Genomic DNA, 25,059 nt, shown 5'->3' with positions numbered 1-25,059 from the left:
CTGCTAGCACCGAAAATGTTTTTTGTTGAGTGACTTTACTCAGTGACAGCCAGGAACTTCCAGGAACATACTGCCAAGTGGTCAGTGAATCCTTTATTTTGCCTAAGTGATCGGAAATCGCCAACTGGTCTCTAGGCTCGTGTGACGGAAGCAGGATTTATGGTCCTGCGAATGTGTCGGTCTGTGTACACGTTTCCATTCAGACGGCAGGGTTTACCCACCCCAGATCTCCTAAAAGTTGCTGTCACTGGAAGCAGATGATGTAAACGACTGCGACAAATGTTGGAATGTTGGCCAGATTAGAGATGGGAGTGACAGCGCGGATCTGGGAGCTGTGAAAGAAACTTCAAAGATAAAAAAATGCATCGTGCCGTCATCTGTCACATGACCCAGCCCTTGCAAGTCATGGTTATCTGTCAATTTTAAGCTCACATTGCGACATTAACATTTAGGAAGCCTTATTTGCCATGACTACTATCGCAGAAGACGACGCTAAGGATGGGGTGAGATGGATGCAGGTAATCAGCTGTGGCTCCTGAAAGAAGCATAACATGCTTAACATGTTACGGAGATCCTGGTAGTGCTTATTTGCACAAACACAAAGTTCAAAAACATAAAAGAGGAATCATAAATGTAATACCTAGTCAGACAAATACATATCAAAACACTATCTCTGAAATGCACTAAAATCAATGCTTAAATGTTATATCGAAAATGCATTTTTTATTCTCAAATCAATGGTTTAGTGCTTTAAATGTTTATCTTTTTAGAAATACAGCTCATATTTTACAGTTTATAACAGCACTTACAGTAAATGCTGAGTAAATGATTATGGAAATCTCAATACGGTTGGAATCAGACATCCCCCCAGACAACAGGAATGTTAATAGCTAGGCAGTAGTCCACACTAACACATACTCACAGCCAAACGTGCATTCAGTAACTCACAAACACACTAGTTTAACCATGGCCCGCATTTTAATTGCAGAGACAAGGACACTGACCTGTCCATTACAATCATTGATCACGTTATATTCTACAGTATGCAACAACAGAGTCACAAATAAACATCAGCTTTTGACATTAAAGCACACAAACAGAAGCTTTGTACGCTGGGGAGATAGCAGTAAAAGTAATACACTCTACATCTCTGTTATGTTTTAGTTACCAACATCTAGAGTACAAAGGCCTTTGGTTGGTTGGTGTCTGGGGAGTAAGGGTGAGAATGAAGTTTTGTTGTACACTGATGTCTTTACATGATTGGGTTCAAGGCACATCAATAAAAGTAACAGCACAGAAATGTACATAATCACGTCTGCACATGGCCGGTATCAAGCAGTTTATTACTAGTTGGTGTAGTCAGGATTATAGTGTGATATTCACCCAGAATCTCCTGATTTTAACCTAAAATGACAGAAAAGTATGGCCTATTATGAGACTAGGGTGCATGTTTATGCATTTTCTTTCTGTGTATTACCAAAAACGAAAAAAGCATCACCTAGTAAAGTGTGTAACACTGGTTTTGGTTGGTACTGTGATGCAAAAAGTGGAATATTAAGCCACCATCCCCATGCAGGAACAAACAGAAGATACATACTGAATGTTTATAACGAAAGGTGCATCCTCAGGAATGCACTATTAGCCCTTCGCAAATTAACGAATGTTTCCAAGGAAAGAAACGGCATACAAGAAGCCAGAGGTCTCCCGTGCCTCTGCTTCTGCCTCTCGTCTGTACACTATACAGTGATGGGCACCGGCCTTGAAAGGCAGACGATTGCCCTTTTCACATTAGGTGCTGAATTGTACCCAGCAAGTAACTAACCAAGATACCTGCTAATTTATTTATTCATTTTTAAATTTTTTTGTGAATAAAATGACCTAATTCCAGGTCTTGACTTCACAAAATGACAAAGAAAGCAGCTACTACAAACAGCGTCTCATTCCCCCGGCTCTCCTTTGAGCACTACATTTACACTGGCTTTGGCACAAACTATCTTCACCAACATCTATTAAACACCACGATGTACATTTAGCGTGTCCGAGTAGCCAGTGGAAACGGTGTTTTGTGTGTTTTCTTCAGTATGGTTCAGTACATTTCGTCGTTCACTTTAGGTGGGTGTAAAAAGTGCGTCAGCTCACATTTCACTCCACCAGCCGTGAATGTGACTGAAAGACTGAGAAAGAAACAGACAGAAAAACACAGAGAGTTCAAGTAATTAACTCTGGATGATGGGAGATCAGTTCTCACACTGCAGGCTTGAAGACGCTAAATACCTTAACTGCAGTGGGTGAGGATCTGAAATGAGTCTTTTCACCGCGGTGCACATGTTATTTAGTAAAGCAGAAAAAGGAAAACATACTAAAATATACTGCATGTTTCATTACGGTTCCTGTTTACTGTTCACTCTTTGATTGCTGTTACATACACAGTCCGGTCGCCATCGTCATTTCATGTATTTTTCAGACTATAGTACAAGGATGTCTGTGTGACAGAGTATGAAACAGGGCTAAAGCACATTAAATCACAGCATGCCTACAAACTTCCATAAACATGATTCATAGGGTATCTTTGTAATCCTGTTCTGACCTGTTACTGAAGGTGCGACTGACCCTGCTGGAAATACTACCTGCAGCAGTGACAACACAGACAGAATGTCACGACAAATTACTGGGTGTGTTGCCTGCTACAAACTGGGACTTGCCTCTCTGTGTGTGCAGAGCCTCACATTAATATTATTAGGAGTAGCCTCTTCTACCTCATCTCTTTTGATTGCATTGATTGCGAGCTTCCGGCCTGACTGATATACTGGAACCAACTCAATCTGACAGTGGAGCGTGTACCCAGCAATCTTGTTGTTGCTGTAGAGGCTTTGACAAATAGTCTGGGAACCAGGTGTTGTGAAGGTGTCTTGTGGAAGTGGATGTGAGTAAAATCATGATAGCTAGAACAGAACGGGATGTGTTCTGTGGACGTGGTAAGGGTTTCTAAATTCAGGCTATTGTGAAGATCTTTTTGCTGAAGCCCATTTTGCTCATACAGAATAAATTATATCTATATTGGTCATGTTTTTGCTAGCCAGTTGCTGTAGGTAAGTTAAAATTAGTAATGATGGACGATATAAACACTATCTGATATATAAGAAGACTTCCAAATCAAAGAGGCTAAACATATCCTGTAGCCCTTGTGGCTCCATGGCTTTACTTAATCTAAGCCCTGACTTTAGCATGCTAACATCTTTACATTGATAGCAGTTTATTATGCAGATATTTATTGAACATTTTTACTCCTTGCTAACATGTTAGCTTGCTAATGTTTCTGACTGAGTTGCAAATTCAAGGAAAGCTAGCATGCTAACATGCTAAACACAATGTTAAAAGGTTAACACACTCGCTAAATATCTGTATAATATAATTGTCAGGATGTCAGCATCAATGAGCGCCTACTTTTCCAAGGGCTCTAGTTCCAGAAGGGAATTTCTCCAAGAAACCTTCATATTAAATGTTTGAAGCCTTGACCCAAGCTGAGCAGCTACCAGGTGAACTGTAACATGAAAATCTGTTTATATAAATACTTTGAATGGTGAAGGAACTACTACATTCCTCAGCAAATATCTCCCAAACTTCCTGAATTTAATCCTTGACATTACTGTAGTCTTTTTGAATGAATTTTATAATTTGTGTTGTGTGTGTTTGGGATTAGGGTTTCTTACGTTTCATGCTCATTAAGTGTTAGTGGGTTTGAACATTTCCATTACAACACCAGCTTTAACTAATCAGAGGCATTGCTGTTTAAATTTTGGACATCTACTTTTGACTGATTCAGTATTATGTAGGTCATGGTCAAAATCCTGATGAAGACTATGAATGGAATTGGCACTTTTCAAAACTCACTATTTTATTTTGGGCCTTATTCTGGACAGAAAAGTCATGTTTCCCTTATACCATGCTCTCTATTCAGCTCTGTATGTTCTGGAACACAGAGTATCTAACTAAATATGTATACAGGCGTTTAAACCTGCTGAACCAATAACTTCTTTCCATTAGTTTTGCAGGTAATTGGATTTTAAACCACATTATCAAATAGTGTAAATGACAGACCTGACGATGGCAATTGATGGAATGTTAAGGGATCGCCAAAACATCTTAATTCATCAAAGAGGTCTGATCAATTTAGCAAAATAGTGAACTGACAGACCAACACTGCCGAGGCTTGAACCACCCTGCAAGCAACCCAGAGTCTCAAAATATAGATCTAAATATATATAAATGTCCGGTAATAATAGACTTGGTCGCAAATTTGAGCTATAGCTGTCTACTTATTATTTCCGCTCTTAATTCAATGCATTAAATGCAATTGAGAGATAGTGAAATACTATTCAAAATATGTTGATCATAATGCTGTTTGCCATATACCGCAACAACAAACTCTAGCGACTGTGAAGACCAACTACATGTGGTTTTAAATTTGTTTTGACCTGATATTTTCATATATCTAAACTTTGCTGAACTGTTCATTTGGACATAAAACTTGAATGTGTCCGGAAATGTGTGACATGTTCCCAGCAGCAGTGTCCTTGATTTTAAAAGAGGGGCTATTATGCTAATTTCCAACTCCATGTCATGAATTATTCTTGGGGTTTACTAGAGTAGCTTTGCGCAGTAAAAGCTCAAAATTATACCATACTGAGCATTGATGCAGCACCTCATTTCACCCTCTGTCTGAAACAAGCTCTAGTGCCAGTTTTCTTCTGATTGGCTGCCCCTCGCAAGCAGAAGGTCTGAAAAGGCAGAGCTTCGTGCTCACAGCAAGAGCTATAAGCCTGAGATGATAATTTTAGGAATATTCCGTCTCACTGACATCCTAGAGAGCCGATTCTAGAAAAAACGAATCACGAAGACCAAATGTTTGGATCTTAGATGTTACCTGTACATACACAAGCCTCATTATTTCAAACTACATGTTTAATATGGACATCCATCACACAGGAAATCAACAAAAGCACTCCATTTAATATTCCTTAAAAAAGGACTTTACGGAAGTGCAAATGCATCAATTGTTACTAGACTATGCTGCCTCTCGTGGTCGTGTTTCTTATTACCATTTAGCAAACAAGTCCACGACAAATGACTTTTTAAATGTAATACACTGTATAAACTGCATGTTTGAGCTATCCTTACATTTATTTATGAAGAAATACATCCCGGCTCTGGAAACACTGTGTCTTTGAAGAAATAATGCATTATTTTTCAAGTTGTCACCTTGATCTCTTCCTGTCAGTCATGCTAACACAGCACACTTCAGTCTTCAAAGCATTGTCCTCACGTGTGTTGTGTTCTCAGCGCATACACTGCATCCACAAGCTTTAGTTCTTTTTTTATGTCTCTGCGTCTCCTTATCCATCCATCTCTCTCTCCTTCCCTGTTCGGTTACATGACACATTTGTCCGCCTTCTGTGAAATTTCGGCATCTTTGCAGGCACACGCTGGCTGAACCAAATGTGAGTCTGAGCAGAGTGTTACGACATTAAATTGGGAACTCTTACATTGCCAAAACACAGCACTTTACACTTATGGGGGCTCTTTACAACGGCACAAAGTAATGTAAAGTTCAGGATACGGTAAAAATACTTTTGATGGGACTTTACAAACTCAGCAATACACAATGTAATAGCAGGTTTTTCCTTTAAAATTGTTTTTGATTTCAACACATCCACATTTGTGAAGTTTCCCAAGAGGTTGAGAGAAAGCCTTTTTCCTATGCACAAAGTCAAACTGTTGTAAGGGAACAAGGTTAGAGACAGACACAGTTTCCCATTCTTTCACTAAATCAATAATCCAGGATGTAATATTCAGAGGTTTGCAGATCTGTAGCTTCTTCCATCTTGATACCAGCTAGAATGGAGAGAAAATAACATCCTTTGTTTGTCGGCTTTGCCGTTTCGTTGCCCCGCTGATCATGTAAGACCAGACTAATCACCTGATATGAATAAAATATGAGCATGAACCTTCAGGTTGTAGACTCAGATTCTTATCTTCGAGGCTCTGGGGAATTACAGAGCTGGCTGTTTTCAATCAAATGTTTTGCCTACTTCTCTCCATGGTACTTCCACATCCGGAGAAATCGTTGCCTAAAGTTTTTTAGCTAACACACACACACACACACACACACACACACATTTTAAAAAAGAGAAAAAAATCAGTCAACTAGAGCAAGGATGGTACTCGGTCCCCTCAGACTTCTCTCTGCCATTGGAGTACTATCCAAAATATTTCTTCGTCCTTTCCACCACGCTCCACTTTCACATCCTGCCTCCTCAAGATCATTTCGGGCAACTCCATAAAAGCTTGAAGCTGGCAAGCACAAATAGCATTCTTATAAATGTTTCATGTCACTTATCTCTGAAAAGTACTTGAGTAAAATACATATTCTTGCTCCGCCTTAGGGTTAATAAGCTCAAGTTGCTTCATTAACCCAATTAACAAGAATTTTGAGCTCGAGTCAGTGCACTTCCCCTGACCTTTAAAAAGATTAAGAAATTGTTTATTTTTCAATTCGACTTTGCTCATGCATCAGTGTCCACGAGCAGTTCTTACATCATCCGTTTTCTCATTTGTGTTTTAACTTGGGGTTACCACAGTACACTGGCAGCCTGTCAGTCTGTTACTGGCACTCCTTTAAATGCTGGTCTGCAGTTCGCCATTGAGCAGGGTAGGATTGTGAGTGTACAGGTTGGCATTAATAATCGAAGCTTCGTTAATCATCTTGCTCCTGTCTGCCCTGCTGTCGCTGCGCTCTACCTCATCCAGGCCTGCCACCTTTTTCAAGCACAGAACATTCTGAAAACTCTTCTTGAAGTTGTCTGACAGGAAGGCGTACAAGATGGGGTTGGCGCAGCTGTTAGCGTAGCCGAGCACCACCACGAAGTCGAACGTGCTCTTCACAGCAGAGGTGGGCTTGATTGAGCCGGTGACAGAGGTAACATTGAAAATGTAGAAAGGCAGCCAGCAGAGGACGAACACCGCCACCACGATGGACACCATCCGGGTCACCTTGCGCTCTGAACGCTTACGCTTTGTGGAGCCCACACGCAATCCGGATGACTTCACCTGGCAAAAGGAATGGCTGTCAGTGGCTTAAAAGTTCCCAAATAAAAAAGTACAGTGTTTCCATAGAAACATCCTAGTATTATCGGGTTTTTTCCTAGCTGGGCTAGGTAGCCTTTCAGGACTAGCTAGCCAAAATCAAAGTCCTATTACCCTGTTGTAAAAACAACAGTGATCTATGGGTTGATAAAATTGTGTCTACGGACACGTTTTATTGCAAGCCAACATTAAACTAATGACAGAAAAGTGTTTAAACAGACATTATTAACATATTTACATGTTACATGTTAGCCGCCTAGCTTAATTGATTCTGACGATTGAGGACTCTGGAATGTACTAATAAAAGTGCACACTCGGTATGCACAATGGCTGCCATCTTGGCAACGAAACAGAAAGGAAGACACTACTAATCAATTTTCAGCCACTAGCAAAAGGCTGCACTGTAACTGAAAATAGCGAGTTCAGTGCTAAATAGCTAGCTAACTACCAGGGAACATTTTCAGGTTTCAACACTCTATGTGTTGTGGCATTATTTGATGTTTATGCATGATAAAGTGATTTAGTAATATGTATCTTCAAAAGACTGTAAATATTCCCAAAATGCTGTAGCTGGGAAAAGAACCAGATTTCCCAAATGCAAATCATGTGGAAATTACTTCAATCACAAAGAAGTATTTAGTATGCATAGTGTCATAAGTGCAAGCATAGGATCAAAGGATCTGGATTAATGTTCTTTTCCTTTATGTATGTACTGCATATTAGTTGAAGCAAAAAAATCTATTTAGTTAAAAAAGAAAAGGAGACTGTTATTAGCTTTTTTTCATGAGACAGTGGCAGTGTTGTTGATTTCTGAGCTAACATTTCAAACTAATTGAAGTGGACCACCAAAACGTTGAATCTGCAATGTAACCAAATCTTGTTGGATTTTTGTTGTGTAATTTAGAGCGTGCAGTTGCGGACTCTTACCTTGACTATAATGAGCAGGTAGCACATACATATAACTGCCAGCGGCAGGAAGAACCCAATGAAGAAGGTGTAGAATATGAAGGCCGTGTAGTAGACATCCTGAGGCTCCGGCCACACAATGCCACACACTGGAACCTTGTTCAGTCCACTGAAGATCAGAGTTGGCAGGATGACTAACAACGACACACCCCATACTGTGAGGTTAATTAGCTTTGCTACACGGGGTTTCCGCCATTTTGTAGACTTAATAGGGTGAACCACAGCCAGGTATCGATCGATGCTCATTACCATGAGACAGAAGATGCTGGTGAACTGATTGAGAGAGTCTGGGATGGTGTAAAGAATAAGAAAGAGCAGAGGAGTGGAGAAAGGTAGAAGTTGAGTTTAGACTCAGTAACACTTGATTAAAAAATACATGTATGCTGCTGTGAGAACCGATGAAAAAAACGAACACAACCAGTTTTTGCTTATAGTACAGACTAGAAACAAGAAATCATGTAAACACATCACATTGTATCTATTTCATTACCTTTCTTTAGCAAATGGAACACTTTAACACCAGGTCTGATGTGACTGAGCACCAACTACGTGTTGGCACGACTTCAGTTATTTAAAACAGTTTTTAATCACATTTTTCAACCGAGATTTGACATCTCAAATGGTTGTTCAAACAGCATCAAAATGTTTGCCGAGTTTCCGCTGTGAACCATTAACCATATGCTTTTCACCCACCTACGCTCAAGATCATTCGGCACAGAGCCTCTCCGAAGGGCCAGTGCACCAGCGCCAGCTGCAGGGCGATGAATGGCAGGCTCATCATGCACAGAACATCTGCCACTGCCAGGTTGAGGATGTAAATGTTGGTCACCGTCTTCATTTTGGCGTAACGTAGAATAACATAGATGACCAGGGTGTTACCACACAATCCCACAGCGCATACCATGAAGTAGATGAAGGTAATGACCACTGAGCTGGTCTTGTCCTGGTGATGCTCCTTGTCTTGGGAAATGTTGAAGCCCAGGTCGGAGTCATTCCCTTGGATGTCGTACCAGAAGGGCTCAGGGATGGAATTGTTAGGGGAAGTTGGGAGGAAGGGCAACTGATCCAAGGCCATGACTGCTGAGAGCAAAGTGGTCTAATTTCCTAAAGGGTTATGGGTTTCTCTAATCCAGGGTACAGTGATGATGGGAAATATTAATGAGTCAAGGGTTCAAATGACATGTTTCAAAGAACTGCTTTTACTAATAAAAGTTACAGAAATACATTTAAAAGAGGCTTTGAGTGATGGATTCAAGGATAAAGGTAAGAGCCTGGGGTCCTGGGAATATAAGACTTTGACTTCCAAGGGTGTGGGGCTCTAGGGATAAGGATGACTCAGAAATTTTCACATAGGAGGAGCATCAATTATCACATCTCAGCTGCAGAGAGACAGTAAAAGAGAAGGGTGGGTGGGGAGAGAGACAGCAGAATAGAAAGCAATAAGTTGGGCTGAAGAACAGGGACCATTTCGTTTGACAAAAAATAATAACAGTCCTCCAAGATCCATGGCAACAGTTGCAAGGTTACTTTACATAACTGCTTTCACACCTCACCAGAGCATCATGTACAATATTCTCTCTAGAGAATCCTCTAAATAGTACCTCTATATGTTGTGTGTGATTATCCTTAATGCTGCTTATTTCGCTCACAGCAACATTTTTGGCACGCAGCAGCGGAGAGGAGATAGCCAGCACTAAATTGTACATGATGTGCAGTTTCATAAATATAACATTTTTGCCACTTTCTCCTTAATTTGACACAAAAAGAAAAACAGTAAGTAAACCAACTATGGGACTGGGAATTACCTCAAACATCAAGCTGTTTACTTATTGAAAAGCCAACATTTGCATTTGCACATTTTTGCTCATATGTCAGGCAAAGGTAGCACAGCCGACAGGAAGAGATCAAGGTGACTGTGTGTTTGAATTTAATGCCTTTTTTTCTTCCTTTCTCACTCAGACCATAAATCCTGTGATGCTACAGGTCGGGGGAGTGTGCTAATATGTGTTTACGCCTCCCCCACCTATGCATACATGCAAGAAAGAAAAAAAAAAGGACGCCTGAGCAAGAGAACGCCAAGGGCATCGGGGAGCTGAAGACAAATGTTTATTCAATTGATCTCGAGGACAAACAGCTCTGACACTGGAGCGAGATCGCTCACTCTTCCCCATCCAGTGACAGGTCTGGCTCAGCAAGGACAATAGTCCACTTCTTGCTTTCATTATTTACACGAGATGGGCCTGTGTAAAGCTGTTTAGATAATCCACTTTGAGTAAACAAGGTCATAAAAGATCACAAGTATTCAGGAGATGGCAAGTGAAATGCTTACATCTCTGGATCACACTAGACATCATTCCACAAACTGATTTTCTTGCAATTAACTGTTTAAGCCCTTAAAACCTTGCCTCGCCTTCCTCTCATGGACAGTTTAACATGTAAAACTTACTAATTTCAGATTAGTTTCAGTGTAGACCTTCAGTGGAATCCTTTGTTAGACTAATTATTGGTGTCTACACTGTTGTTTCATGAACATGGACTGTGCTAGGAATCAAAATTTGGAATCTATTCCTGCTTAGTGGTCCTTGTTTTAGCGACACTTGTGGTTACTGGTGGTAACTGCAAGCGCCGGAACGGCGACTCAAACTGCTACCCCCCCCCCCCCCCCCCAATCCCCCCCCCCCCCCGAAAACCCCCCAAAACTACTGAACAATAAAAAAAAATGTGTTTTACAAAAATCACGTTTGAAATTAAACACGCAAAACTGAGATATTCAGTTGAGAAAAAATAAATAAAACAGCAATTCTCTAAAATTAATATTAGCATTTGTTAATAGATGAAGCTCTGCTCGCCACAGTTGTCTGTGAGGATGGAGTGTCAGAGAGAGAGAGATTTTATAGTGTTATTTGCTAGCAGGAGGAGGGATGCGCAATTAGTAGCTTTTTTTGTAATTTAATTATAAAGCAGGATAATCACATTTTTAACTTAAGCAGGGGGATTTGGTTTATTAAAATAATTGCAAAAGAAAAAACATCCAATAAGCTTTGCTTCCCACAAAAAATGCTGGATGGGTGTCAGGAGCTGCGTCTTGGCTCAGCTCTGGCTGTGCGAACAGTGATGCCGAGGAATCGGCAGTGGCACGGCTCAGCCTCACAGCTTACCTGCAAACTGCGCGCCCAACAGGAAACTTTCCATCACATCGGCGCGGAAAACAGCGGCTGAATAATGAGCAGGTTTGGTTTGTCTTTCATCTCAGTGACAGGGGGATGAAACACGGCACCGAACCTTTGACTTATTAACCGACAGATAGAGATATTTATTTGCCAAGCAGCTGCTGTCTCTGGATTGCACCTGTTCCAATGATTTTTGCATGATTGCCCTAATCATTAAAGAAAATCAGAAACTATATCAGAAAGAGACGCGCGGCAATTTTTTTCATTTTATTTGAACATTTTCTCTTGCCAAAGACTAAGCAAGTAGAAGTAAGTGAAATTCCTCCATTATGTGTATGCGCAACTTCATCATAGCCTGAACCTCGCCAAAATATAACTTACATCAGACTCCCACTAAAGTGCGCACAAGCAAAGCAAAGTGCGCACATGAATGAACATGATTTTTTTTAAAGATCATAATAAAAATCGGATCAGTCTCATTGCCCCCACCAATTTCATCACTTACTTTTCCACAGAAAAATACCATCCTCATATCACGTCCAGAGTAGCAAAAGTGTCCCGAGAACCCGAGAATGCGAAGTCCTGCCGCCCCCGAAGCGGCTCTGACCTACTGGAAAGCTGCATCCCGCCAGCCTCTCCATCCACCTGCTCCTAACTTACGCACGGCGCCGGCATTCAGTCGCCCTAATCAGAGCTGCTGATCGCGCTACATCTCTCAGGCCATTGTTACCTCCGAGAAATAGTCCACGTTTGTAAAAGGAAAGACTAAAACAAAAACAAAAAAACACAAGAGAATGAAAAATAAAATAAGGTGGCGTGCGCTCGCGAGTGTGTGTCCAACAGGAAAGTCTTGGCGAGGAGTCAGACAGAGCGGCAGGACGCGCGCAGCACCGAATGGAGAGAGAGAGTGTTTCTGACAGAGAGAGAGAGAGAGAGAGAGACGGGTCGAGTGATAGATCAGCAGCAACGTGTCACTGTGCGTCGGTGTCCTACAATTTGCTGATTTCCATGCACATGAGCTGGCTCTGCTTCTGCTGTCCTTTTGAAAAACCCTGCACAACTCCCCAGCTGCACGCTGGCTTCTGTATCAGTGTGTCTAAGAGGTATATTTAAAAAAAGGAAAATTAATAAACATTTGGAATATGGAAAATTGCACATACCATTTTGCAGGGAGCTTTTGTTCTCCAGCTGTGTTTCCTTTTGTGATGTGATGTACTCAAGGAAAAGGAAAAATCAACCCCAAGCTGCTCAGGAAAAAAGGAGGTAATCACGCTGTCCCTCCAAATTCATCAGGTTCAAATGAAGTGATCTCAAGAGCTTCACTGTCCCTTTCAGGCGCCCATCACAGGCACCGGTGCACCCGTCTTGTCAGCCAACAGCGATGGCACTCGGATTTGAGCACTGAAGCCAATCCAAGAGCCAATCTTATGTCTTTATATAAAGGGAGCGTTTTCGAGAGAGTGCAGATGGCGGGTATCTTCTGTGACCTCTCTCAGTGGAGAGCTCCGTGAGAAAATGTCCCGCCACTTGTCTCAACATAGCAACACAAAAGTGCAGCTATTATTACTGCTGTCCTATCAAAGATTAATAGTTCTATTTATGTCCAAATTGAGGGACTGGGGCTCCTCAAGGAGGTCACAATGTAAGAAAGTAAGTGGAAGGGGGATTTTTGAGGGGTTCCTGAGGCAGAGATAACCCATCAGTGTATCAGTATACTTTCAGACAGGCTACTGGTTCAAGTGCATGTACTTCAAAGAGTGCTGTATTCTGCTTCACCAAGGATAGCAACAACTCAGCAATATTTACAGTTCATTTTTATATCATTTGTAAGGTTGGAGTGGTTCAAATATCCCTGTATCCTTCTAGTATGAATAGCCACAAGATACATTAAAAAAAAAAGATTGATACTGGTTCCACATGTAAATATTAAGCTAATAACATAAAGTTATAGTCAGCACTTGGAACAATAACAGAAACTTGTACTTGTCTTCAAACTGAATGGAAGCCAGTCTAGCACCGTGGCCAGTTGTTACTTATACACTTTTTTAGCAACACCCATTCAGCTGCCTCTTTTTGCAAATATATGATCAGCCACTCACATGACAGCAATTCAACACATTTAGATGTGTAGACATGGTCAAAGTGACCTGCTGAAGTTCAAAGTGAGCATCAGAATGGGGAAGGAAGGCAATTTAAGTGACTTTGAAGTGGGCCAGCTGGGCTGGTGCAAGCTCTTCAGAAACTAACAATGTACTGGGATTTTCTTTACACAAATATCTCTCAGGTTTACAGAGAATGGTGTGAGAAAGAGAAAATATCTAGCGAGTGGTAGTTTTCTTGGTGAACATACGTCACTGTTATCACAGGTTGTAGGAAAAAAATGCCCAGGCGACATTGAGCTGATAGGAAGGTAAAGGCAAGTCAAATAAACACTTGTTACAACCAACAAGAACAAACTCAGTCTGCAGTTGACATGACTCATTAGAGCTGGACTACAGAAGATTGGAAAAAACGTTCCCTGGTTTGATGAGTCCAATCAAACCAATCCAGTACTAAGAAGGTCATAAGGAATCGAGTGAGGGTATGTCCATATCTTAGCTATAAGCTAAGCTAGCAAATGAGTGCACATCCATAGCTTAGGTAAACCTTCTTTGGTTAAAAATTCACATTTTGTTTGATCTATCTTGTCAACAGTTTTACAGATATGGATGACCCCTGCGGAAAATGCTTTTCTGGGGTTTTAGGGGATATTTTTCCACTTTTGTTTTTGTTTGTTCTGTTTTCTGCTAAGGTTAGCTAACAAGCTCCTAGATGTGGCCTTACTGAAGAAACAGAAAAGCATGATTGTGCGGGGTTTTCTCTCTCTTAAACTTGTGACATTATAATCTCAGAATATCTCAGAATATTATTTATTTTCTCCCTAAATCCAGACTTTATTCCAAGGATTCCTTTTCTTTATAAGAATATTTCCACATTCTGTCGTAAGCAACACTTTTAGAGCTATTGGTAGCTTTTTTCCTCTTCTTCTTTTTTCTTCTCCTTCTTTTGAGTGAGTGAATACTGTTATATTTTTGTGTACAGCATATAAATAGAAGAGTAGAAACAGTTGACATTTTGGTGGCAGACAGTGAGATCCTAACGGGAATATAACTTTCTCTGCATCTTTGTCAACAGCGAATGGTGCCAGGCACAAGAGTGACGAGCTGGAGTCATTCCCTCTACAGCTTGAATCAAGAGGGTGGTTCTGAGACACAGCATCACTCAGAGCAACGCAATTATTTCCATTTCTGAGCTCTGTGTTACGACACTTTATTTAACACTGTGCAAATTAATCTAGCTATTGTTACCGATTTCCACTGCACGGCAAAAGCTAATTAGTCTGTTTGCTGTGTGTGTGATCTGCAAACCAATGCTTATCAAAAAAAGAAGAAGAAGTTTGTTTTTAAAATTGATTGTCAGCTGCTCAATAACGCCGCCCCGAGAGGATCCTGCTGTCAGCTGAAACTTTATTGAATGCTGTGCTGTTTGTTGAGCCATGATCTTATCTGCTAACGTCACACACAAACACACGTATGGCCTTGAACGTTCATTGGTTAACCCCTCTCTGCTCGGCCTCAAGCCCCCCGTCTAACACACGTTTGAGTCAACACGAAGCCTCGTTTGAAGTCCACTCATGATAAGGCCTAGAGATCAAATGCTGAGATCAGCTGACTTGCACAGACAGGAGAATCCACTTCTGTTCACAAAGCAGTTGCAGACAGTTTGGACTAAAATCTGTGTTTTTTCATAGAGTCCAGGATCGTCTACTTTTGGGCTGTGAGAGAATCTGAACAGATTCCAGGGCAGACACTGATGGAGGACTGCAGCTGCTGTTGTTGTGTTGCTGATGCTTTGTTTTTGCTGTTCGTACAAGGTGTTGCTGGATACACTGACGCAGCTAAAGAAAAGTATCAAAACCATATACACGTCTTTTTTTCCTTCTGCAGCCCAGCAGCTTGCGCCTGTCACCCTGCCATAAGATATTCTTTCACCTTCATCCCAGGCTCGTCGAGCACACGAACACGTGTTCAAAGTGAACGAGCGACATATACGTCTTGACGCCCTCGTGAAACTCAGCCAGAGAGAACGCAAGCATTCCCTGTGACACATTTTATCTGCTGTTCATCACCTTGACTCCTGGTGACATCTCAGTGCTCTGGCGTGTAATAGCATGTCGTTCATGTGACGTCACTGGTGCCAAGAGCAAGTGCCAAGGTGCTGAACATCGACCGGATCACGCGGCAGGGGCAAACAAAAAAACCCTGCTGGTTTCAAAGAGTTTTGATGATTCTGTGAAAATGTTTCTGCATGAATGAGTGAGTTTCTTTTCATCTATCATAACAGCAAAAAAACAAACAAAAAAAAGATACAGAAAAAAAGACTGCTTTAATTTGGCATTCATGCTAAAACCACTCCAGACCTTTTTTTTGCCCCACATGAATCTTTAAACGTTATCAATATTTTGGTGCTTTAGCACTCTGCAGAGCAGATTGTCAGTGTCACCTGAGGTCAGGGGAAGTTTTTGCATCATTTCCTTTTTTTAATATATCTTTGTGGTTTTGTTTTTTGACATATTTTCTGTTTTTAAATAGAACATTTATAAGACAGGATGATGCTATTTATCTTTTTCAACAACCCATCCATGGCTCCTCTTGAGATAGTCCCGAGAGGCCTGTTCAAGAGATTTTAAAGCTGATTTCTCAGTGCAGACATTTTATTGTCTGAGGAGTTGGAAGTTGGATGTTCAGACTTAAGATCCTATTCATTATTAAATGGAAGGCTGAGAGCAAGGCCTTGTATAGATGTGTTTTTCAGAAGTTTCCCAGGCCAGACAAAAGTGGAGAGAAATGGAGAGATGCAAGGCCCTTACATGCTACAGTGTGCTTTTTTCTGAATTGCAGGACCCCTCCCCCTGCCTTCAGTTCCCTGGAAATAAGCATGGCGGAGGACCATGGTGGTCCGCCCCAGTATCAGTTTGAGCTGCTGGCTCTACCCCAATATTGCCTGAAGGCAGTTGAGAAGCTGTCCAACCATCTGCAGCCATTCCTGAGCCATATGAGGGCCTGAAGGGTTTGGTGGTGCTTTTACAGCTGTTAAATGTAAAATACGATAACCATTGTGCCCAAATTTAAAAAAAGTATGTTAAAGACTAGCAAAATTTAAATAAAATACTATGAAAATGGTTTCATAAACACACAATCAAGGCTCCATGTCTATCTCTTATTATGCATTAACATGGGGGGAAAAGTAAGAGGTGTGGAGGAAAGGAACAAAACCCCCAGCAAACAACAAAGCAGCCAGATACGTTAAAAAGACAAACACAGCTCAAAAGGATGAGCTGGTGTGGAGGTGGGTTGCAAAGTGGCCTGCAGATTTCAGCAATGGCTTTGGCATCTTAAACTGGGTTTTGGTATTTAAAAAAAGTACTGAGCATTTACAAAGTGAGTGTAATGGCAAGATTGTGTTTAAGAGATGGAAGTTCAGCGAGTAAGTAAGTAAGTAAGTAAAATTTTATTTATATAGCACCTTTCAAGATAAAAATCACAAAGTGCTTCACAGAAGCTAAAACCTAAAAATAACAATCAACCAAAAGCAAGGATACAGGCTTTTCCAGCGGAACATTGCCCAAAGCATCACACTGCCTCCGCCAGCTTGCTGTCTTCCCATATTGCATCATGGTGCCAGGCGTACCCCAGGTAACCAAATAACACCCACCCACCCATCAAGGTGATGTAAAAGAAAAATGATTAATCAAACCTTCTTAAATTGCTTTGTAGTCCAGCTCTGATGCTGGCACATTGACCAGTCCGCAACTATGCAGCCCTGTACACAACAAACTGTGATCCACGGCACATTTTAACACCTTTCAATCAGAACTAGAATGAACTTTTTCATCAATTTGAGCTACAGTATCTCATCTGTTGTATCGGACAACAGGCCAGCCTTTGCTCGTCACATGCATCAGTGAGCCTTGGCTCCTGAGATGCTCTGATTGAGTGGTCTAGAAATCACAATTTGGTCTTTGTTAAACTCGCTCATCCTCACATTTGCCCATTTTTCCTTTGAACGCACCAACTTTGAAAGTAAATATTCACTTGCTTCCTAATACACCCATCCACTAACACGTGCTACGATGAAGATATAATCATTGTTATTCACTTAACTGGTCAGTGGTCAGAATGTTATCCCTGATTGGTGTGACTTAAATCTGGAACAGCATTTTTTACTAAACAAAATCCAGTAGAGAAAATGTTGGTGGTAGTGTAAACACCATGAGTCACAGAGCACAGAAATAAACTGTCCATCAGGCATTTCTGGTTCATTTTATCCCTTGAAGTCATGTAAATTGCCTTTATACAAGAATGCTACACAATACAATTTCAAAATTCTATTGCACGGCTTACAGTCCTACATTGGAAGCTTGTTTCCATTATAATGACTGTTTGCCAGACTGCCACTGTAGGGCTACATTTAACGTACACATGTATGACCTACAGTGTGTTTACATGCTTTTCTGATTACAAGCTGCGCCCTGTCCTGTGAGTAAATTACCTGCAGCTAAATATCATCACTTAGCCAATCTGCCAAGAGTTTGCTGTGCAGCTCTTGGCAGATTGGCTATGTCATACTGAAATGAACAGACTTCACTTGTGTTTACAAAACTGTGCTTTTTTGACAATCACCTGCAGAAATATCCACACCTATCAGCGCTATTTGGCGATTGCGCTCATTATTATTTTGCACCCATTTAGTAAATCTGGCCGTAAAGTGTTAAAAGGTATCAGCTGAATGATTAGCTCATGTGGATCAGTGGTGCAAATGGCTGTTGGGTACAGCATGTGGAGCCATCAAATTAAGACTTTTTAGAAAGAATCTAAACATAACACGTTTCATCACAGTGCCGTTATATCGTTTAAAAGTTTGGGGTTTAAAAAAAACTATCCAGGATTTCAAAATGTCTCTTTTGCTCTTTGTATTTCTGATTTCTCACTAAACATTCCCTTTTATTTCTGTTTTTGTTTAAAGTTCTAAAGCACTTTGCAATCACTGGATTTGCTTCAGAAATAGCATTTCCTTTTGTTGTTATCAGCCCTGAAAATTGGCTGTTGTACAGGTGAGTGCACACACAGATGAAATTTTAAATGCTTATCTTCCAGGTAAATGCCATGTGTCAGGTCAACGCTATCATGTGCCGATTTTTTTTCTTTTTTTGAGGTGCACTGATCCACTCTTTTGTGTGAGTGTACTTCTAACAATGGCACACTGTGTCTGTTACCTGATGAAGAAGTGTGGGCAGAGTGGGGCTGGAAATTTAATAGTGAATGTCATGACACTGTCTGCCCTTTTATAGCTGAAGGTTTGAGTGCAGGTTTGGCTATTGTTCAGGTCCTACTATTTTTGGAGCTCGGACAATGCGATGGCTGAATAATGGGGTAGAATAAAACAGTTGAGAGACTCACGCAAGCAGATCGAAAAAATACAGATGACTGATGCGAGAGAGTTTGCACAGTGATGTTTACATGGCTCCCGCTTCTTTTTGTGATTAGAAGAATGTATTCCGTATCATGCTGTGTGAGTATACCCGAGGAGGAAGAAAAAAAAGGCTAAAAATTTGAGTTTTCAGCATGCGGTGCGTAATTGGCAGTCTCTCTGCTATCTCCTTTACTGGAGTGTGCTGATTCTACCTGTGTGTGCAGAATAGCGAAAGCCTTGATCAAGATCAGTGACCGGGGTTTGTGGCGTAACGGAGAAGCTGAAGCCATTGTGATGGAGTGTAGGGTTTGAATTTGGTGGCAAGTGCAGTTTTTAGGAGATAAAGGAGCTTAAAAAAGACTGGCTAAAAATGGACACTATAACACTGCCACCACCTGAAAGTGAAACACTGGAATCCACCTGCACATCCTTGCAAAATAAATATTGCTAGACGTTAATGGCTAACACTTTTATAGTGTTCAATAAAAAAAGCTCCAAAAAAATGGCAAGACCAAACTTACTCCAATAATGGAAATGATTGTGTTTGAAATAGGTTCTTCGAAGACGGGGACCTGGTCCGTGACCGCTCGCAGTCATTTGCAGTCTTTGGTTGTCATCGACATGCACAAAAATTACATTAAACAGCCAAACTATGAGTTTGGCCACAAATCATGACATAATTGCTTCAAGGTGGTAGTTTAAATGACAAACACAACCTGGCTTTGCGAGTTTGCTCTACATTGTGCAGCTTTTGGCAGAGTCCCCTGTTCCAAACAGACTCAGGTACTCTGGAGTACCTTACATGAAGAATGTTTTAACTGGCAAGGTAAATGGTAAATGGCCTGTATTTGTATAGTGCTTTACTCAGTCCCTAAGGACCCCAAAGCACTTTACACTACATTCAGTCATTCACCCATTCACACACACATTCACACACTGGCAATGGCAAGCTACGTTGTAGCCACAGCTGCCCTGGGGCGCACTGACAGGTGAAGGTGAAGAAATTCTTTAAAGCTGAGAAATAATTTAAATTTTGTTGTTGTTTTTTTCCACATTCTGATTCCAAGGTGCACCCCACCCCCTTACTTTAGTGTTCCCGCCCACAACTGACCAGTCAGTTTTAACAGCTATTAACATGAAATAACATAAGAAACATTTTTCACAACCAAATTCAGTTCAGTGGGCCATTCAGCGGGTCGTTCAGTGGGTCTTTCATTTATTTGGTCATTCAGTGGGCCGTTCAGTGGGTCAGAGGCCAAAGGGGCTGGGGGGGTTGGATTCCCATTAATTTTTCACTTCACTTTTGACCTGGAACACCACAGATATAACAAAGTTGATTAAAGCACTCAAAATTCACTTTTATATGTTCAAGTGTATAGTGTGGATGCCATTAGGCCTTGAGGCAATCAGATGTAAAACAAAAATTTATGAGTTTTTAAATTTGTAAATCGGTCAGATTTGACCCGAACACCACAGGAAGGTTTTGTAGAAGCTTAAGTCGAGACTGGAAAGACTAAAATTAGCCGGTGTTGTCAAGACAACATGTGGTGAATGCACTTTATACAATTTGCATGTCACTGGTTTGTTATGGTTTATGCAAAGCATCATTCTTCTGCATGTGTTCAATCTAATTAGAAATCCACTTGGCAAAACCACATAGGAAAGCAGTTGAATGTGGCCAATAGGAATAAACAACTGAGCGTTATCTGCATAAAAATGAATGTTTAGTTTATGTAATGATGGTGGCATGTTGTCAGGATCCTGGGTCTGCTGACCCAGCGTTTTTAGTTCTTTGTGATTCATGTATTTTGTACTCGTGTGATTTATTCTGTGGTTTCTAGTTTTGATCCCTTGCCCTTCATGTTTCTCTGTGCCCCCTCTGTTCTGTGTAAGTCTGTGTTTCTTGGTCAGTGTCTTCGCATGTTTTGAGTTTCTTGTGTTTTCTGTCTCTCTGTATTGTGAATTATGTTCTCATGGTTGGTCTTTTGTTACTCCCTCGAGTCTAGTTTCTTGTGTTCCATGCTTAGTATTTCCCTCTGTGTATTTTGGTTCTAAGAGTCCTCTGCTTTATGGTTTGTCTCTGTGTTTCTTAGTTGCTCTGTCTCCCCTAGTCAAGTCTGCATCTGTGCGACTTCCTGTTTTACTTTGAAGGTCTGTATCTCATGTGAGTGTATCCTACTTTGCTTCCTTGTCTCGTCAGTTCTGATTTCTCCCAGCTGTGCCCTCCTTCTGTGTCTCATTCCCCTTGTTACTTCCCAGTGTATTTAAACCCTGTGTTTCTCTGAGTCAGTGTCGTGTCGTCCCTTATGCTGTGTGGGTTGCCCTTTGTGTTAGTTTGTGGTTTCCCAGTTTAGTTTAGTTTGTGTTATATACTCATTTTCCCGTGCCAGCAATTAAAACTGTGGTTTTGAGTTCATCCCTGGTGTCTGAGTCCTGCATTTTGGGTCCAACTCCTGCCTGCCACACAGCGCTTCATGACACATGTAGTGAGACAGCAGTAAAGTTCACATGATGAGTGTGACAACTTCACAATAAAAGTCATTTTCTGTGCAGATATCAGGGTTAAATCTATGAGATACAGCAGAGATCAGACCCACTGTGGGAGTCAGACTCATGTTAAGTGTACACAGCCAGGAGGAACGCTCCCAGAACTTGAATTAAAGTTTAAACACTCTTGTGCTCAGTGTCTCTATAAGCAATATTTTAGAGATGCTGTGCAGAAACATTTCTCAAAATGTGAGTCATCCCTCGATACCAACTATATTGTATGCTTCTGTGGTTTTGCAGTGGCCAGCCTCTGACCTGAGTGTGTCAGTGGACACGTTTCCAGGGCCGGCACGATGCACTCATGTGAAGTGCCACTTAAATCCCTTTTATAAAGGAGCTGATGTTTTCTGCACCTGAGAGTCCCTATAGTTTTCAGTTAATTTTCACACCACTGTTATGAGTACAAATTGGGCTTTGGAATTATTTGGAACACAACAAACACAGAAACCAAAGAAACACAAATCGCTAAACCTCAGCTGAAGCAGACTGACCTGGATTATGATCAACAACAGCCAAGCATCAAGCTCAGTTTATGTTTCCTGCCCCTCTCCCACATTCAACACACATATCGCTGTATTACATTAAGTATCATATTACAACTTACTAAATGCAAAAGTTCATTTTACTATTATGTGAAATACTTCAAAAGGATCTTGCAGTTTGATGACATGTTTGCTGGAAGGAGTAAATCAACTAGAAAATGTGATTTGATGGAGCATGTGGGCAGAGGCAGGACAACAGCTGATCCTGAAAGATACCACCATCACCTCAGGGAAATGGTGGTATTCCTGTCCTGAGCTGAAGCTCGAGAGGAAAACATTTGCTGCAAAGAGCGGGATTGTTTCATGGCAGGCTCAGAAAATGTGGAGCTAAAACTACAGCTGATCAATCAACGGTTCGGAGAAGAACTAGCATCCTGGAGATAGTGTTTGAGTTATGGCTGTTCGGCTCTACATAATGCAAGTTAAAGCTCTTTGTTACAGCCATTAATCACTACTGTCTCCTTTATAGTTGTTTTGATTGTTCGGAAGGTAGAACCATTCATGCATCGGTAGGAAAAAAGTCCAATACTTGTTTTTTTTAGGGGGGGTTAAAGATGGCTGCAGCAGATTCATGGATAGACCCTGTTAAATGGTCTGTGCCTAGATTATTCTGCAGGTCACAAATACAAAAAAGTAGTAGTAGAGATTCAGCTTACTGTTTACGTTCACTGCTGTCATCTTGGACTGTTAACTTTGGTTTGGAGGGGGTGCCCAGACTATCAGAAATCCTAGCTGGAAATTGTAATTAAGGGGACATTCCAGATAAAAATTCCAACTGGGAACTCAGAAGCTTGCATCTTAACCTGGAACACATTATAATTATAGCATCTGTTTTAAAAGGCTGTCAAACTGTCACATGTGAACAGTCTGTTGCATGACTCTTTATGTCATGTAACGGCTGTGTGGCAGATGGAGTGTGGAGCCAGATGGAGGACTCGGGAGGCAGGAATGAAGTTAGAAACTCAGCTTTGTTGCCAGTAACTCAGCAGCAGCAGATCAATCTGGAAACACAGAAACAGGAAGCAGGGAGACGCATGAACATGAGGGAGGATGTGACAACTAATCACAAATCTAATCACATAAGATAACACAAGGGAAGTAGACCTAAATACAAGACCCGGTGAATAACGATCACCAAAATAAAACGGGAAGAGAGGCATGACTGAAAGGCGAGACAAGATTAACTTGGCACAACTGAACTTGGAAAGAAGAAAGACAAAGGGACAAATGCAGAGACAAGAGTAGAGGAACTGAACAGAATACATAGTCTAAGGAGCTTGGAAAGAAAAGCGTCTTGACTTCTTTGAGTTGCTTGAAGACGTTTCACCTCTCATTCGAGAAGCTTCTTCAGTTCCAGGGTCAAATGGTGGAGAGTCTCAAATTTAAGTCCTAGGGGACTTTCTCCCAATAGGGTCATGAACCCCCTGTTGATCCTCTACCTAATCACACGAGCCAAGGTGTGAAAATGGGTGTAGGTCACAATCAGCCAAGGTTTCGAGTGATCCCGCTGTGAAACCTATAGCCCCACCCTATCATGTGATTTCCTGAGGTCAAATGGTCCAGGATGTGAGTGGGAATTAAGGCGTCTGAGAAGGGATCTCAAAACTGGATTAAAGATTGCAGACAGTTGGTGTGGTAAGCCGCCGCCTCTGTTCAAAGATGGCCGTTCACAGTGGACATAGATGGCTTGGTGATGAGAACCTTCACAGACAACAGAATACATAATCAAGATACAGAGACCCAATTTAAACACAACCTAATAAGTTAGACTTGAAGGCAAAATAGAAACAGAGACTGGTGTGAGGTATATTAAATACCATCAATAAAAACAGAAACATTATAGTTGATGATTCATAAAGGAAGCCCAAATACACAGACATTTAAAACCCTCGGTCTAAGACCTAAGTCCCTGCTAGTTCTGGGCTACCTGTCGCTGGAGATTTTGTAAAAACATTAGCAATACCCAGAAAGTTGATTTTGTTCATCTGGACGTTGTGTTTTCAATGGAGAATTTTCACCCATCCAAGTGATTTCTTTAACTGGCTGCAGGTTCTTTACAGTGTGCGCTGTTGTAACTCACTCGTCTTATTCATAAATTGTATAAAACCAGGGCAGTGGGCCAGTAAAGGTTCTTTTCATCTGCACTCAACTCACTGATAGGTGCAGTCTTTTTGTAGTATTGCCGGTATCAGTCTCTTGTTTCATTTTTATTTTGTTTCTGGCTAACTGAAGCTCCAAAGTTGGCGTTGTAATGATTTACACAATTCTCACTGGCGCTTGTGCCGACTAAACCCACTTAGTGCGAGGCAGGTATTCCTTGTAGAGTAGTAATGAAAGCGCCGACCATTCTCCCTATGACAGCATTCACCTCAAAATGATTTCTGAAGCTGTAAAATTGTTTTTTTTCTTCCCTGATTCCATCTCAGCTGGGGAGTCGTTCAGTTTGGCATTGGTGCATGCACTGAAAATAATTTCACCTTTGTGGATTTAGGGAGTAATTACTGAACAGTTTTAATGCATTTTACATCTTTTCATCTTGAAGATGTGAAAGTGTAATGACTTGAGTGTCTTAATGGATTTAAATGGATGTTTGTCATTTTATGTTTTTTAACCCAGTGTTATTTATTTATCTGCAAGTTAATGCACACAGAAGAAAACAAAGTATAGCCAGCATGTAGAATTAAGCATCGACTTTGGAACAGCTGGGACTCCGTTGGACGTTCTAAGGTTTGTATGGGGCCAGCATTTGCACTATGTAGCTCGGGGCTATATCCACAGAAGTGATCATTAAAATCTTAAAATCAATTCTGAAACATACCGGGAGCCATTGGAGAGAAGCTAGTATTGGGGCTATGTGATGCTCTATGTTGAAACCAGCGAGAAGCCCAGATGGTACATTCTGAGCTAAAGACGTTAGAGTCATTTTCCATTTATGCCCAAAAGCTGGAAGCCAGATCTCAAGAAAATAAAAGCATAAATGATTTTTTCTAGGTTAGGGTGAGACAGCATTGATTTAACTCTGCAGATGTGACTTATTTAAAGGAAAGAAGAATGGAAAACATTTTCTGTGCGTGTCCTGCAAAAATTAGAGCCAAATCAAACTCCTATATTTTCAGCAACAGGCTTTAAATTAAGAGACAAGAGACTCATAATAATCTAAAGAACTGTGATGCATTTTA

General features: G+C 41.0%; 1 protein-coding gene across 2 annotated transcripts; it reads right to left on the bottom strand.

Annotated features, from left to right (window-relative positions):
* Positions 1-959: 959 nt before the first annotated feature.
* LOC309712579 (somatostatin receptor type 2-like) lies at positions 960-12,672 on the bottom strand. Of its 2 annotated transcripts, none has more exons than XM_082543474.1 (4): positions 12,440-12,672; positions 8,803-9,488; positions 8,071-8,396; positions 960-7,107 (listed from the first exon to the last, which is right to left on the bottom strand). In XM_082543474.1, the coding sequence occupies exons 2-4, from the start codon at positions 9,182-9,184 to the stop codon at positions 6,676-6,678; spliced, it is 1,140 nt and encodes a 379-aa protein (XP_082399600.1). In that variant the 5' UTR covers positions 9,185-9,488; positions 12,440-12,672; the 3' UTR covers positions 960-6,675. The 2 variants fall into 2 exon arrangements, with proteins under 2 accessions (XP_082399600.1, XP_082399599.1); XM_082543473.1 differs by lacking the exon at positions 12,440-12,672 and adding an exon at positions 11,785-12,345.
* Between the last annotated feature and the right edge of the window lie 12,387 nt (positions 12,673-25,059).

The sequence above is a fragment of the Aulonocara stuartgranti genome, assembly GCF_965226115.1.
Source record: "Aulonocara stuartgranti genome assembly, chromosome: 8".
In the NCBI taxonomy this organism is placed as follows: Eukaryota; Metazoa; Chordata; class Actinopteri; order Cichliformes; family Cichlidae; genus Aulonocara; species Aulonocara stuartgranti.
Note: the sequence above shows the minus strand (reverse complement) of the source record. Positions and strands in the feature narration are given on the sequence as shown.

Excerpts from the sequence above, each read along its gene's own strand:
- LOC309712579 (XM_082543474.1), bottom strand. The coding sequence starts at position 9,184 with ATGGCCTTGGATCAGTTGCCCTTCCTCCCAACTTCCCCTAACAATTCC. Across the intron at positions 8,397-8,802 it reads CCGAATGATCTTGAGCGTAG|ACTCTCTCAATCAGTTCACC; the intron begins GTGGGTGAAAAG and ends ACACCATCCCAG. Across the intron at positions 7,108-8,070 it reads ACCTGCTCATTATAGTCAAG|GTGAAGTCATCCGGATTGCG; the intron begins GTAAGAGTCCGC and ends TCCTTTTGCCAG.